Here is a 15782-nt window from a genome sequence, read left to right as displayed (position 1 = left end):
AATTTTAAAATAGTTTTGTGTTAGAAAAGACATTTCAGAGCTAAAGACGACTTCAAGTTCTATAGCATATAGAACTTCAAGTTCTAACTCGGCAGCTGCTACTTCATTTTGAAAAATTTGTTTCAAGTTAATAATTTCAAAATTTCTGTAATTTATCGTTATTTCAAAATTTGGGAGGTGCTCTGTCAAGTATTCAAATCTTTCTTGGAATTGGTCACTAAGGTCTTTGATTACATTCATTGCAAACGATGGGCACTCCCCAACAGTTTCCTCCAGATATTTTTTAAGAGTAGGAAAATGAAGCAAATTTCCTTTTACAACTTGATTTTGAAACACGAAGTTTTTTTCTGAAATGCAATAATCTCCTCGTATATAACCACAAATTTGTCTTTTTCCTGTAGCCTCAGATTTAACTCATTGAAATGGCTGAAGATTTCAACTATGAACGAAAGTGTAATCTTCAGTAAAAATTTCATTTAAAAGGTTATTATTATTTTTTTTTTTTTTTGCTTTCTATTTGAAAAGGTTTTCAAACACCTCTCAAATTCCAGAGAGCGCCTTTCCACGACTGAGCCAATGAACCTTTGCATGGGTAATAAGTTCAGAAAGTGGCGCTTGAAGATCTTCCAAATATATTTTTAGAAGTCCTTTATTTAGAGATTTAGTAACAAAATGGTTGATGTCTTTGACGATGACATCAAAACATCCTATAATTTCTTTTTTATTTTTCATTCGTGAACACAAAGCCTCAATATGAATCAAACAGTTATAATGCACACAATTAGCTATCCTTTCATCTCTATTAAGATAAGATTTATTTTTACTTATCATGGAAGGCGCATCATCTATGATAATAATATAAACAAATTTGCTCAGATCAATTTTGTGCAATGTGAGGAATTTAATAAGTGGGTCATATACAACTTTTCTATTATACTTATTAATTAATTTATTATTGATTAATTCTAATTCTTCCCTTATTACTATTAGAATTAATAAGCCACGAGGGAAAAAATGTGAATAAAAAATGAAATCGATAAAAATTATTCCAAGTATGTGCACTAAAAAACCAACTTACATTAAAAAAAAAAAAAAAAAAAACCTAATGTCGTGACGTCACTCGAGCAATTGCCATTATTGAGGTATCAAGAAATAGCTCTCTTTTCGGTCCCCGTTTATGCAATAGAGAAAAGCGCTGTATTGGTTGGTCCTTGATGATGAAGCTCTCTATTAGGTCCGCATGTGCTGTCCGATTATATATAAAGTCATGATCAGTTGCTTTTGACTTGTTCATTTTCTGATCTGCTTGCGTTGTATCGTAGTTTCTTGAGCTTTTTCCTTTGAAATGTCTGGACGTGGTAAAGGCGGCAAAGGACTTGGAAAGGGAGGTGCCAAACGTCATCGTAAGGTTCTTCGGGATAATATCCAAGGTATTACGAAGCCGGCTATTCGACGTCTTGCCCGGCGTGGAGGAGTCAAGCGTATTTCTGGATTAATCTACGAAGAAAATCGTGGTGTCTTGAAAGTGTTTTTGGAGAATATCATCAGAGATGCTGTTACTTATACGGAGCACGCTAAGAGAAAAACTGTTACTGCCATGGATGTCGTTTATGCCCTAAAACGACAAGGGAAGACTTTGTATGGTTTTGGTGGTTAAAGAGGAAAAGAAAAAAACCCATAAAGCACGGCCCTTTTAAGGGCCAACAAATTGTGATAAAGGGATTATCATTCGTACATTCTGTAAGTTTTTAGTTTACTATTTTCGATAGGCATAAACATGCTTTTAACTGATCTTGATAACCAGAAAACCACGCGTTCTTTATGATTAAAATAACATTAGTAGGTTGTACAAAAACAAAGGCAGGATTACGAAGGTGACTTATTCTGTTAGTGCGAGAATTTGTAATTATATAGTTAAAATGTTAACATTTTAAATAGCCTAACCCACATAATTCTTATGAAAAGAAAAAAAAAAACCCTCCATTATATAAAAGAACTAATTGCCCTTGATAATATAATTTTGAGTAACATTCATCTGTTTCTTATTAGCATATCAATTAGAATCTTGGCAATTATTCCTGACTTATCCAAATTTATAATTTTCTTAATAAAAAAAATTATCTCTGATATATTGTGTGCGTTTAATACCCCCACTCCCTCCAAATGGTAACATGAAAAAATATCTGATTTTTTTTGCTTATTATTAATTTAATCCTTAAACGTTTGATTATAATTTGTATGTTTTTTTTTGCAAATTTTAACCGGTGATTTTGATATTATACTCTAATTATTATCAGTAATGTGGTTTATGTGAACTGATGGTATACTGTCAGTATTTAAATTAGGGGTTCTTATTCTTTTGCTTTAAGCGAGCAAGATTTTGCAACTTGTGAGCACCATACATTAAAATATAAATTTTTTTTGCTTAAAGATTAAAAATGCATTTCTTAGCCGTGTTACATATTCTAGAATTATATTTCTCAATTAAAAATTTTGGGTGCTAATATTTATTACCTTATCAGTGTGAACCTTGACTCTGAACGGACGGTGCCAAAACTTTGAAATTAATTTCTTCATTATGAAGAGATAAACGCAAATTATCTCCCAAATGCGATGTGAACAATATTGTCTTCTTTTTTTGATATTGTTCATTAATCCAGAATCTTAAAATAGTTTTGTGTTAAAAATTTCAGAGCTTAAAACTACTGCATATCAAGATGCAACTCGACAGCTGCTACTTCATTTTGATTGAAAATATGGCAGAGATTCAGAAACGGGTGCCCCTTCCAGACTGCTAGCGATACAGCCGTGATTGACGGGTGTTGACTCCGCCTATCGTCACGTGATCTCCTTAAGAGACGGATGCAGCCGGCACGGTAGAACACGCACTGCGTGCCACGTAACATGAGGATATGTTCGAAGTTAATAATTTATCATTACTTCAAAATTTGGAAGGTGCTGTTCCAAATATTCAAATCTTTCTTGGAATTGGTCACTAAGGTTTTGATTGCATTCATTACAAACGATGGGCACTTCCCAGCAGTTTTCTCCAGACATTTTTTATGAGTAGGAAAATGAAGCAAATTTCCTTTTAGAATTTGATTCTAAAATCTTTGATTTTTTTTCTCAATTACAATAATTTCCTCGTATATAACTACCCCAAATTTGTCTTTTTCCTGTAGCCTCAAATTTAAATGGCTGAAGATTTCAACCATGAATGAAAGTGTATTCTTGAAATCTTCAGTAAAAATTTCATTAAAAAGTTTTTATTTATTGCTTTCTGTTTGAAAAGGCTTTACTTCTTCAAACACCTCCCAAATTCTGGAGAGTACTTTTCCACGACTGAGCCAACGAACTTAGGTAATAAGATCAGAATGCGGTGTTTAAAGATCTTCCAAAAATATATTTAGAAGTCGCTTATTTAGGGATATAGTAATAAAATGGTTGATGACTTCAAGACACCCCTATAATTTGTTTTTTATTTTTCATTCGTGAACACAAGGCCTCAATATGTATCAAACAGTGATTTAATGAACAAAATTAGGTATCCATTCAACTCTATTAATATAAGATTTAGCGCACCAGCTGTAATAATTGATACACATTTGCTCAGATCAATTTTGTGCACTGTTAAGAATATCATAATTGCATCATATACATGTTTTCCAGTTGTGTTTTTTTTTTTTTTTTTTTTATGTAAACCCCAAACACGAGAAGTATTAGAACCAATAGTACTTAGTGCCGTGCTTGGGTTGGAGGTTGAGAAGACGATATTTGTTGACATTAACTTGAACTTCTGTAGACTGTAATTTTCAGGAAATTATAGGCACGTGTTCGGACTGTTTTGAAAGAGAGAGCAGGAATTATAGAAGCCAATTCAGAAGAACAGTGCCCATGGAAGTATCTGTAGAAAAGGCATGTAGCATAAACAGTACGTCTATGAGACAGAGAGTGGAGAGACTCTGTTAGAGAGGAGTCATTAATTAACCGCTCTCAGGCTTCTAGATTCCATTCAGAAGAGGGCAGTTAGGTTAAAAAAAAAGTGGGGGAAAGAACCGAACCTTAGGGGACCACCAGCATTAGTGGAGAACTTAGAAGACAGAGAGCCATCACCCTCAGTGAGCGATCAGAGAGAAAACTGGATAACCAATTACAAAAAAAAAAAAAAAAAACAGTTGGCGAACCATAAGATGGAAACTCGTTTAGAAGACCTTTATGCCAAACACGATCGAAAGCCCTTGAGATGTCAAGAGCAACTGCTTGTGTTTCACCGAACTTTTCCATTGAATTTGTCCATAAATGGGTAACATAAGCCAGAATATCACCAGTGGATCGACACTGACGGAATCCATACTGGCGATCGTTGATCAGACGGAAGGTTTATAGGTAGTTTTAAGAGTTGGCGGTTGATTTCTCCATTACTTTCGAAAGAGTAGAAGTAATTGTACGATAACTGGATAGGAGGGATTTGTCACCCTTTTTAGGAAGTGGCTGGATATGAGCAAATTTCCAAGCAGAAGGAAAAACGCCTTTGGAATAAGAAAGTGAAAAAAGGCCGCAGACAACAGGAGTAAGTTCAGAAGCACAGGTTTTGAGAACAAGTGGAGAAATACCATCGGGCCCTGGATCTTTCTTGGCATCAAGATTCGTCAAAGTCCTTTTGACGGAAGACCACAGGAGGCATTGAATGGAGCGTGTTGGGAATGGTTGGAGGTGTTTTACCAAGATCATTAATGCATGACATGAGTTGGAAGGAAAATGGGATGCTAGCAGGTCAGCTTTATCCTTGGCCGAAGTGACAACCGAACCATCTGGTTTTGACAGGTGGGAGTAGAGATGGGCAAAAGTTGCTGCCAATAGTTTTGGCAAAAGACCAGAATGCTCGGCTACCATTAGGGAAAGAAGAAAGTTTTCTACTCTTAGCCTGTTTGAACTGATTAATAACTGCTTTACAATTGTTGCGAGCTTTAGTGTAAGCAGAAAATGAAACTGAAGAATTAGAAACAAGCCAATTACGATATGCAACGTTCTTCTCTTGAATAGCCTCTATGATCAGTAAGCGGCATAACACTTTCATCATCTTTAAAATCAGCAGTAGGACTTCTCAAATATACAGTTTTTATATTTGACTGCTTATGTTTATATATTTAAAAATTAAACAATTTGCAGGAAACAAAGAAAGACTAGAACATTATATTTCTTTATTTACAACTAAAATAAATTTCTTGCGTATTTTGATAATAACTCCTTAAAGAACATCACGCATCAATACTCCTATCACTAAGGCTAGTTCTTAACTTTGTGATAAATAAACCGACTGTAGAAAATGCTCCAGTTGCCTCGAATAATTGCAATTCTTTCTTCAAAACCGGATCCAAACACTGTTTGTGATCCTGAGAAAAAGTTGAAGATTGCACAAGTTTTGTCTAAGATTGAAACGCTGTTTCTAACTTGTCTCTCAATGTAATGGGATTCATGGGTTGTGCAATTTCTTGATTTTATTCATCTTCTGTTTGTGAAGGCTTCGAGCTGGTTGAAGATTCGTCTTCGTTGAAAAGTCTAATCAATGTCATCTTAGCAAATTCAAATAACCTCACTATTTAAATACTGAAGCAGACCGACCAAATTCGTTACCTTCTCTCGTTAATCTGTTTTATAAGAGTTTTTCATCTTCTTAGCGGATTCTGACTTTGTTATTGTAACTCATTAATAATAAAAGAAAATACTCCTTCAGTAGTTAGCAGAATTGCATCACGGATGCATAATTTCTCTATACCAATTTTTAACTGGCCGCAATGTTGAAACAATATCTTGCAGGATATCAAATTCTTCATTAGTTAAACTTTGCTTTTATTTAATATTAATATTTTTTTCTTTAACATTTAATTTCTTAAATAAAAGGTTTTCTTCTGACATACTATGCAGTGTATTTTGAAGTTGCTTTGATCACCAGTCCTACCTGACATAGAATCCTATGTCAGGTAGGACTGTTACCTACTTCGTCTTTTCACCCCCGAAACTTGGGTTTTTCGTCCAGCAAAACAGGTAAATCGACCAGAGAACATGCGCAATATATAAAAGACATGAACAGATTAGATCGTACTCGGGTGACCCCGATACGACATTTTTTTTTGTAAACTCACCAGTGTGTTATAATCCACGTTGAAATCAATGCATGCACAGGTCTATACACAACGCTATGGAACACACGTTCCAATTACAACAAATTCAAATAATTCTGTGTTGGAAACATAATGAGAATTTTAAATCTTTCATGTCGCTTATGGAGACTAATCCATCAACTTGGATTAGTTAAGTAGTAGAAGGACTTAGCGGACAGACAAATTCGCCTCGCTCTTATATCTACACAACAAAAACCTGAATTGGGGAAAAAATAGTCCAACAACTACCATGGCCGGCTCACAGACCGCACCTACATTTCAGCTGCCTACTACTTCCATGATCGATCGAAGATGTCATTGGGGCCAAGGTTAGCCTTATTAATTTTGTTCATTAAAACTCGTGTGTTTGCAGATGTGATGGTGCCCGTATACTTTTTGGTAGGTAAGTATATACCATGTAGCCCAGAATAAAATAGTCCGAAAGGCGGCAACACGCATCTTGGTGTGCATGGACTTGACCTGAATCGGGTCATTTTGAAAAACAAGTCTCATGTTTCGTTGTGTGTACAGGGACAGTGAAAATAGTGTTGATCTAGATTCTAGACTCCCACAACTGAAGTATAAAAATTAAAAAACATAAAAAAAGTTCTTTTTTATACTTTGACGATACCACCAAATCAGAAGAGTTTGAAATAAATCATGACTGCAACAGTTAATCGCATATTCCAAAACAACTTCCATAAAATAGTATAATACAAACACTAGTGACAAAGCTTTTTCTTTCTTTCTCTGCGTTTAGGCATTAGAATGCACCAGTTAGAAATAAGTATTTAATTTAATTAAATTAATAACAATATTTGTCCTTTGTCATGATTTCGATGTTTTTATAATCTTTTATTCCCGATTTGGTGTGATTTGAGAACTGAAATTTAAAATGCTACAATCTAGTCTTTTAAGCAAACAGAAGAGGCTGCTAAAATATATTCTACTCTCACAAAATATTATAGAACATACCTAATAGCATACATAGGTTAACATTCGTCTCCGAAGCAATCCTGCGTGGCAGGGCTCTCTAATAAATTGATTGGACTGTATATAAAATAGTTTGTCTATTAATGTCTCTCAGCTAAATTTTGCAAAAACTTCTTTAAAATAATAATCTACTGATAAAATAAATTTGCATACGAGTCTATAGTTTGAACAGGAGTATTTTGGTATTGGCAAAGAGAAATTAGATATATACAGTAAGAAATTTCGATTCGTTTTAAAGTAGACTATGGCCAAAAATAAGCCATCGGGTAGCATTTACTACAATAAAGCTGTCCACTAGAGTTTATTCCAGCAATCAACCGCTTGTTGACTAAAGGAAAACTTTCGCACTTTTATTCTGCAACCGTCCTTCCTCAATTTTAATTTGTGCCCCTCATATCTGTAATCTGAACAAGAGAAGAATCCCATCAACATTGAGCTTGCTCAATACATTCAAAACCTTAAACACCTCAATCAGATCACCTCACGAGTACCTAGTCTCAGAACGCTGCAATTTGCAGTACTGAAGCTGTTGTTGTGGTTGGTTGGGTTTTAGGAGCATCGGCAACTAAGGCCATGTGGCTCCGTGTATATTGTCTGTAAATTGCGTGTGTTCCAGTGGCGACTCGTGACTCTGATGTACAGGGGTGCTGCTTCTTAAAGTTACATTAAATTGTCTTGTTTATAAGACATGTAGACATAGATGATGATAATAATAAGCAAGTTAAAATACTACAAACATTAACTGGACACTTACCATTAACAAGACTTGGGTAATCTTGAAATTTCATTTAAAAATAAAATCCATTCTTTGGTTTTTATTTATTGAAAATAGATTAATAACTTTTTCATTCAAGTTTGGTGCACTGTTCAAATTGGCAGTGCTCACTCCGCAGTTCCTTTGCCTCGTTTTAATTGACACCTCAGAAAAATGAGTATTGGCAACCTGCCCACTAGGCATTAACTGAACCACTGAGACCAAAATGTGCAACTGCGTAGAGCACAGTTCCACCTACAGTTAAACTTTATTGCAATCAGTTAAATACTGTATGTGGAATTTTATAACTGATCGTTGAATCGTTTTCAACTTCAAAGTTGAAAAGGATTTCGTGTTTTTATTCGTTTATTATTAAAACGAATATTGGAATTAGAGGATGAGTATACTATGTGCAAGACCTGTTAATAAAAATATTCATTGCGTTGCATTGCTCTTCACAAAATTTCATATAACTCCGTTGACTGTATATTTAGATTTAAAAAGCTAGGGATGCTGCAGTTCCGCAGTGCCTACCAACGAGCCGCCCCTGATGTGTTCTATGGTCGATTTTCTGTTTGCTGGACGAAAAACCCGAGTTTACGGGAGAAAAAACTGTGCTACCCTGGCCTGAGAAACTGCTCCTTGACTTCTGAGACCGACTAACTCAGCTGCGTTATGGGGAAAAGACCCATAAAAATTTCTCCCGTCATCGATGAGATTTGAACTCAGGTCTTTTCCATCCGGTGTGGAGGAAACGGCGGTCCTATCAACGGGACTCATCGGACCAGGAGACCCATCTCCAATCATTCAAGATCCACTGCCGATGTTCTTTCGCCCAGTTGAGTCGTAGAGTTCTGTGTCGTGGTGTTAGCAATGGGACTCTGGTGGGTCGGCGGCTTCCATAACCTATTGCGGCTAATGGTCGTCTGATGGTCTTGGTAGAGATGTTTCTGGCATCTCCCTCGTTGAAGTCGGTGGTGATTTGTGCCACTGTCGCTCTTCGGTTGGCTGAAACAATGCAAGACAGATGTCGATGGCCACGTTCATTCACCACCTTTCTCCTCCCACAGCGCTGTTTACGATAAGGTGTTATTCGGGAAATGGCGTATTCCCAATACACTGTTGAACGGGGATAGTTCAATTTCTGTACAACTCCCTCGATAGAGTGACCCAAGTGTCGGGCACCCACTATCATCCCTCTTTGAAAGTCGGTTAACTTACGATGTTTATCCATACTGACATCGAATTACTGTCTACGTGAATATAGTGATGCATTGTACCTATATACCTGCCATACGATGGGTTCGTCCACTAGCGAGAGGGTGACAGCGTAGCATTGCCCACGAACCAGGTATCCCATGAACTCTATCCTTTCAGTGTACACTCCTACTCTCATATTTTCTTTCCTAGTGTTTATTGACACACAAAAAACTGACTCAACATTGCACTGCCACCCATGTCAACTGGATGCACGACCTCTCATTTTATGTGGTTTTTAACTGAGATCATAAATCCAATGCACTCCTCCTATCCTGTTTGTCCTTTTTGCGAACATTGTACTCACTCACCTGGTGTCTAGAGGTGGGCAAAATCGATAAATCATAATCGATTATGGCATTTGCATAATCGAGTATTGATTTTTGATAATCGACTGGAGAGATATGATCTAAAATGAGGATGATGTAGGGACACACACAGACACAGCGTTAAAATTGGTTCGATTTCAGTTCAATCGTATTTCTTTATCTTTTTTTAACTATTTTTTGAAATTTCATAATCGACTACTTTAATAATCGAAATAATCGATTATGAATCATTCGATTATTTTGAAATCAATAGTGATTTCAAAATTGAAATAGTGATTTCAGGCTAAACAAGATACTCCCATAGTTTCTACACTTTATAAAGTCTTAATATTCTTCTTTTTTTAAATATTTTTTTCTTTAAATAAGAGAATATTATAATTTTCTTTAAAAAATAGAAATATATTAAAAAATTATCTTTAACGATTGCATCACTGTTAAAGGTGAATTATTTAGCAACTATTAACCCAGCAACACGGTAATTTAGTAAATTATTTATTAAATAAATTACTAAATTTTAATTTCCTATATCGTATTAAATAATTCGCTAATTATGATTCACAGAGGGCCTTTGGCACAAATATCTGTCAAAGCAGAAGATGAGACTAATAACTGAATAAATATAAACGTAAAATAAATGGATAATAATAATTATTATTAAAAATCAACTCACTTTTCGATAAAGGAAGGGGTGGCAGCTACTAAGATGAGCATTCTCCGACTACCTTTCTTATATTTAAGAGAGTAATATAATATCACTCACCTCACTTCAGGCTAAACGAGACGCTCCCATCACTTCTGTGTTTCCCTTTCCAAGGCTTAACAGAATGACGCTTATTGCTGGACGACATCTGCATCCATTGGGAATAAGGTTAAGTGGGATGCCGGTGTGCATATGGTGACATGATTGACCTACTTCAAAATGAAAGCGATAAACAAACTTTAATTTTCGTCATTGTTTCTCTAGATAATTACCGAGAGAGAATTAATAAGGAAGATGTAATAAAAATAAATATTGGCAAATTTCAGTTCTCGTTTTGTGGATGATTAGTTGTTGTAGGCGTTTGTGAGGTTTCTCTCGAACTCAGGTCTTTCCCACCAGGTGTGGGAATCGTTTTGAGGATGTAAATTTATTCTTCTACATTTATTAACACACGACAAACAATGAAAGTGTGAGAGAATTCTGTGCTGCTTGTTAATACTACGCCATAACAGTTGTCACATGAGATAGACAGACGAGATCTATTATAAAAGCAAATTGTCGTTATTCCTTAATAGGAGTATGTTATAATAATAATTCAATTTAATTACTACATTATGCAGTAAGAAACAAGTACGAAAAACGATATCAAACAACTTTTTTTTTCTCCTGGGACGTCACGATCACTTCCAGGAAGCCCATCTGAGAAACCAGTACTCTCCAGCGAACGCCTATATCTCTGCACCATACAGGTGGTGCAGAAGAGTTTACAATAAATCATGACATGATATTTTTTCTGAAGGTCGCTGGACAACTGACATTGAGTAGCAGCGTTTTTTCAAGCGAAGCTGGGCCAATTTCATGAGTGGGAAGTCTACATGTTGATGGAAAATCAGTTTAGTACCCAACCAGATTCTGAGATCGCAATGCGCCGACAAGTTCTGGTTGTTGATACTTTAGATATTAGAGAAAATAGTAGAAAGGGATTTCTGCAATGTAAATATGATCTGCTTTGATTTATCTGGGTTGACTAACAGGTAGAAAGGAGAAAGATCGTTCACGAAATCCGCCATCTCTTGGTTGATGTTCAGGTGAACTTGAAAAGGATTATCACGTGTGGGTAGATTAAAGTGATTATCTTTACATCATCAGCATAGGTGAAGAAGTCGGTCTGTTTGAGATGAATGGGACAGCCATAAACAGAACTAGCGAGAGGACAACCCCTTGCTTTGAAATTTTGTGTTCTCAGGATAACAGTTCTATTCTTCAGAAGTACTTGGAGCAGCCAGAGAAGATCGCTGTGAATTTCGAAGTAAGATCACTAAAGAACTTAATTTCACAGAAATTTTAACTATTTGGGGGAAGGAATTCGAATGCTTTCTATACAGAACGTACAGACCAAACATCATAGAACTCAATGTACAATGTCGACTTTCCTAGTACAGGCACCAGCAAAGCAAGAACGTGTTTGGGGCGGCCCTCATATTCATCGCTCTCATCACCCCAGTTTGAGGGAAAAACTTAAGGCGCAAATGTAGAAAATGAATTTTGTAATCTTATATTCCAACACATTTTTTATTTTTGTACACCTACAGCAGTCAGTCAACAAGCACTATAGTTTTCAGATAATTGATTTCTTATAAGGTGCTGGTAGAGTACCTTTGCAGTTCCACTCTGTACCTTTGGAGTATTCCATTCACGTACATTGAAGAGCAAACGGGAAAAAAATAACTTTACTTTTCACTTTCGAAAAGCTATTTTAAGCTTGAAAAAGCATGTCATTATCCAAATAAACCCCTCTTTAGAAATGTAGGTATACGGTGGGATTTGTTGATACAATAGGTGTGTCTTCTATTCCAGTTTGTTTTTTACTTTTTTCTTTTTTCATCTGTTGCAAAGTAAATATTTGAACTTTCTTCTACACAGCTGTGGGCGGTACAGTACATTTTGACATGGTTTTCTACAAGTAATGAACTAAAAAAAAAACTAATATAAATAAATAGCATTTCTTACAGATTTGCCACCCTTAAAAAATCTTAAAAATGAACCAAAAGAGTTAAATTAAACCATGAAAAAGTGAAATTAAAAGGAAAAAATTATTAGAAATGGTTGCTGAAACAGCAGGGAAATCCACTTCTAATAAATTTTTATTAAAAAAATCTAAAATTATTGTAGATGAATCTACTTTTGCTCCCTGTTGCCGTTTCGTAACTAAAGAAAAAGAAACCAATAGGGATATTCAAGTCCAAAATAATGAACAAGAAGAAAACTTTATTAGTGTTATAAAACGTAAGAAGGAATGCAATAAATATGAAGAAAATACCGAAAATATAAGAAAGGAGTCAGAGGAAAGCAAAGAAACATGAAGAAAAACCATTGATGAAACCGTTAAAGAAGATAATTTAGAGAAATCTGAAGAGAGCGAAATTTTAAAAAAGAACAACGAAAGTAAAATTAATAGTGAAACCAATGACCTTATTATCAGGTCATTTGAAGTAATTTATGATAGATTAAAGGATAATTAAAATTCTAATAGACATGAAATTTGCAGTAGATTCTCATTTTCAAGTCAAAAAGCATCTTAATATAGAATATTTCATTTAATAAACATTTAGAAGGCCTAAAAGGAGATGAAATAAAGAAAAATATATTAATACCATTAAGACTGATAGGTATGATCTACTTTATTGATAAACAAGGAAAAAATTACAGAGGAAAGAATGAAGGTTCTTATTTTCTAAATGACTCGGAAATAAGGATTAAAAGAAGTTTTTTAGAGATAGTTTTCCTTATTGCTAAGTACGACGAGTTACTTAAAAGTTATTTAGAAAAAATAACTAAAATGTCTCAAATAACAAAGTGCTGAAGTAGAGGCAGAGGTAAAACAGTACGCAAGACATTAGTGGAATGAAACAGTGCTCAATTAAAATCAGATATGTAGACAGTGAAGGAAAAACTTTAAATAACTTATTTACGAAATGTCTGAAAATAACATGACCTTCATGAAAAATTATAGTTGGCTGAACTTTTAATGGTGCTGCAAATATGTCTGGCCAATATAATGGCCTTCAATGTCATCTGGTGAGTATGGGCTTGGCACACCCAGGGTCGTGAGCTGGATATCATCATTCTTCTCTTTCTTGATGATTCCTTTCTACTTCTCTCTCTCTCTCTCTCTCTCTCTCTCTCTCTCTCTCTCTCTCTCTCTCAGGGTAACTGGAGAATTTTTTTGGCTGGTGCAGCATAAGCCTCAGGCTTCCTTGCATCATATGGCTAATAATAATAATAATAATAATAATAATAATAATAAATAAATTAATAATAATAATAAATTAATTAATTAATAATAATAAATAAATAAACATCGTGAAAGTTGCTCCCAGGGACCTACTTACTGCTAAGGCACTTTGTGCCGCCACCTGGCGTCACTCTCGAGAACTACCACTGGCTATAAGCCGAAACTAAACAGGTCCACCTCCATAGATGGATGATGTCGCTGAGAAATATTAATTATACTGCATCGAGTGTGGTTCAGGATAAAGTCACTCCCATTCAAGCCTTAGGCAGAGGGGTCGGTTCGAAAAATCAGAGACGGTTTCTCGAAGAAGACTGGAGTAAGTGGCGCTGTCCCTTGTATGGCTATCAGAACAGAAGGGCAAGACCATCCAGCCCCACCAACTGGAAGTGCTTCCTGCACAGCTGCACTGGTGACCACCCAGGAAGGGAGAAAACGCCAACGCATGAAGTGGAGCATTGAAATTAATACTGTACATACATCATGCAAGCATACTATGAAATAACGAAGCTGGAGACTGATATGACAACTTACAGGTCGCGACTACCTACCAAGTGGCTGGAACAATTCCTGGATATTCAGGTCAACAAACAGCGTATAGCAGACCAGAAAAGGACCATCGTCACGATGAACCTGATATCTCCTGCAATCTTGGAAAAAATCAATCAATATGTGAGTGATCAACTACAAAGGATAAAGAATAAACCAGAGGATGAAGAACATACCACCACCGAAGCAGGGGAGGAAGAGCGAGAAGAAATACAACCCACAGAAGCTGAAGCGGAAAGAGACGAGGTCATGATATCCAGAATAGAGGACGAGTAGAAGAAGGCCCTAACAGAATTCAAAGGAATGGGCCCCAAAAAGACACGCGATACCGAATAGACCCTTGTGGAGAGTCACAGACCACCTCAATCACCACATAATACCACACTTCCTCGACAGCAATGGCGCAACACTGGAAGCCATCCACACAGCCGTGTATTGTGCTGCTGTAGCAGCCACGAGGATTAATGGAAGAGAAACGAGAGGTAAGCAGAAGAAGAACTGAAAACAGAATGAACCTCCAGCTTGGGAAAGAAGACATCAGCAGAAGATAGAAGAATTAAGAGTCAAGATAGGCCAATTGAACCAGAACCAATGGGCAATAGGAGTAAGAAATTAATTGGAAAAGTGAAGAGCATCCTCAAGAGGGACAGCGTCCACAAACCAAACTATTATATTTTAGGCCACCCGAATAATTAAATTTATCTGCCGTTCTGTGTCTTATATCTGTTAATTGCGTGTGTTCTATGGTCGATTTGTCTGTTTGCTGGACGAAAAACCCCAGTTTCTGGGGGGGGGAGGGAACCTTGCTATCTACGCCTGAGACCGACTAACTCAGCCACGGAGTGAAAAAAGCCCATTAAAGTTCCTCGCGTCATCGACGGGATTCGAACCCGGGCCTTTTACGCACGGTGTGGGTGGGGGGCGGTGACGATACCACGTGCTACCCACGCAGAGTGAGACATGTGGACATGTGTTTTTGTAAAGGGCAGCTCCTTGAACGTCAGTTCATCTCTTCCTCGTATCTCTGTGAAGAACAGTATCACTACAAATGAGCCAGATATGTGTGTGTGATGGAGGATTGTGTGTATTAAGTGTGTGTTCTGTTGTTCTGTTCTGGCCACTTGGCTACCCCAGAAACATCAGTCACCTGGACAGATAATTTTGGGTACTCGTCCACACCACGGGAAGGTGGGCCAGTCCCAATAGTGCTCGTGATGTCTCAATTTGAGACACTGACCCACCTGATGTTACCAAATGGGTCAGATTCCTCTGTGGGCCCACTCCAGAGGGGAAAAGGGGGCGGGGGATACCCACGGCGTATTAAAAAAAAAAAAAGAGGTTCCAATAGTGTATTAAAAAAAAAAATAGAGAGCAGACTGAGACAGCATATACAGCAAATATGCCGACCGGGATAGCTAGGTGGGTAAATTGCCTGCCTGGCAACTCAAAGGTCTCAGGTTCGAATCCCACCACGGGTTTCGATCAGAGTAGTGCAAAAACCTTGGGAGGAGCATTATGGCCACAGAAGACTATGCACCAACAACTAACAAAAAAAAACCCAGCAAACATGAGACAAAAAATCAGAGAATAGGAGAGTACTTGGACACATTGAAGTAGAACCTCCTTACACTCAGCAAGAGACTACGCCGATACAAAGAGAGTCCCCAGAGGAAAATAAACAACCGATTCTTCGATGAGGACCAAAGAGGCTTTTACAGGAATCTCGGAGAAGACAAGAAAGAAGGAA

At 36.7% G+C, this 15782-nt stretch overlaps 2 protein-coding genes across 3 annotated transcripts in view; one reads left to right on the top strand and one right to left on the bottom strand.

Moving 5' to 3' along the window:
- LOC150088816 (dehydrogenase/reductase SDR family member 7-like) overlaps positions 1-10395 on the bottom strand; it is an 89502-nt gene extending 79107 nt beyond the window's left edge. Inside the window, exon 1 of one of the 2 annotated variants that reach the window (XM_090370919.1) lies at positions 10165-10395. The gene's annotated coding sequence lies outside the window, so the exon portion shown is untranslated. The remainder of the gene's footprint in view (positions 1-10164) is intronic. The other variant, XM_090370917.1, reaches the window with a different exon arrangement.
- Positions 1346-1657, top strand: LOC150088817 (histone H4-like). Its single transcript, XM_090370913.1, has one exon. The coding sequence runs from the start codon at positions 1346-1348 to the stop codon at positions 1655-1657; it is 312 nt and encodes a 103-aa protein (XP_090227039.1).
- Positions 10396-15782: the final 5387 nt, after the last annotated feature.

Source organism: Mastigoproctus giganteus, chromosome 3 (assembly GCF_048544385.1).
Source record: "Mastigoproctus giganteus isolate SK-2022 chromosome 3, ASM4854438v1, whole genome shotgun sequence".
NCBI classification, from domain to species: Eukaryota; Metazoa; Arthropoda; class Arachnida; order Uropygi; family Thelyphonidae; genus Mastigoproctus; species Mastigoproctus giganteus.
The sequence above is the reverse complement of the archived record's forward strand: the minus strand, read 5'-3'. Positions and strand labels throughout refer to the sequence as shown.

Coding starts and splice junctions, on each gene's coding strand:
- LOC150088817 (XM_090370913.1), top strand. CDS start 1,346: ATGTCTGGACGTGGTAAAGGCGGCAAAGGACTTGGAAAGGGAGGTGCC.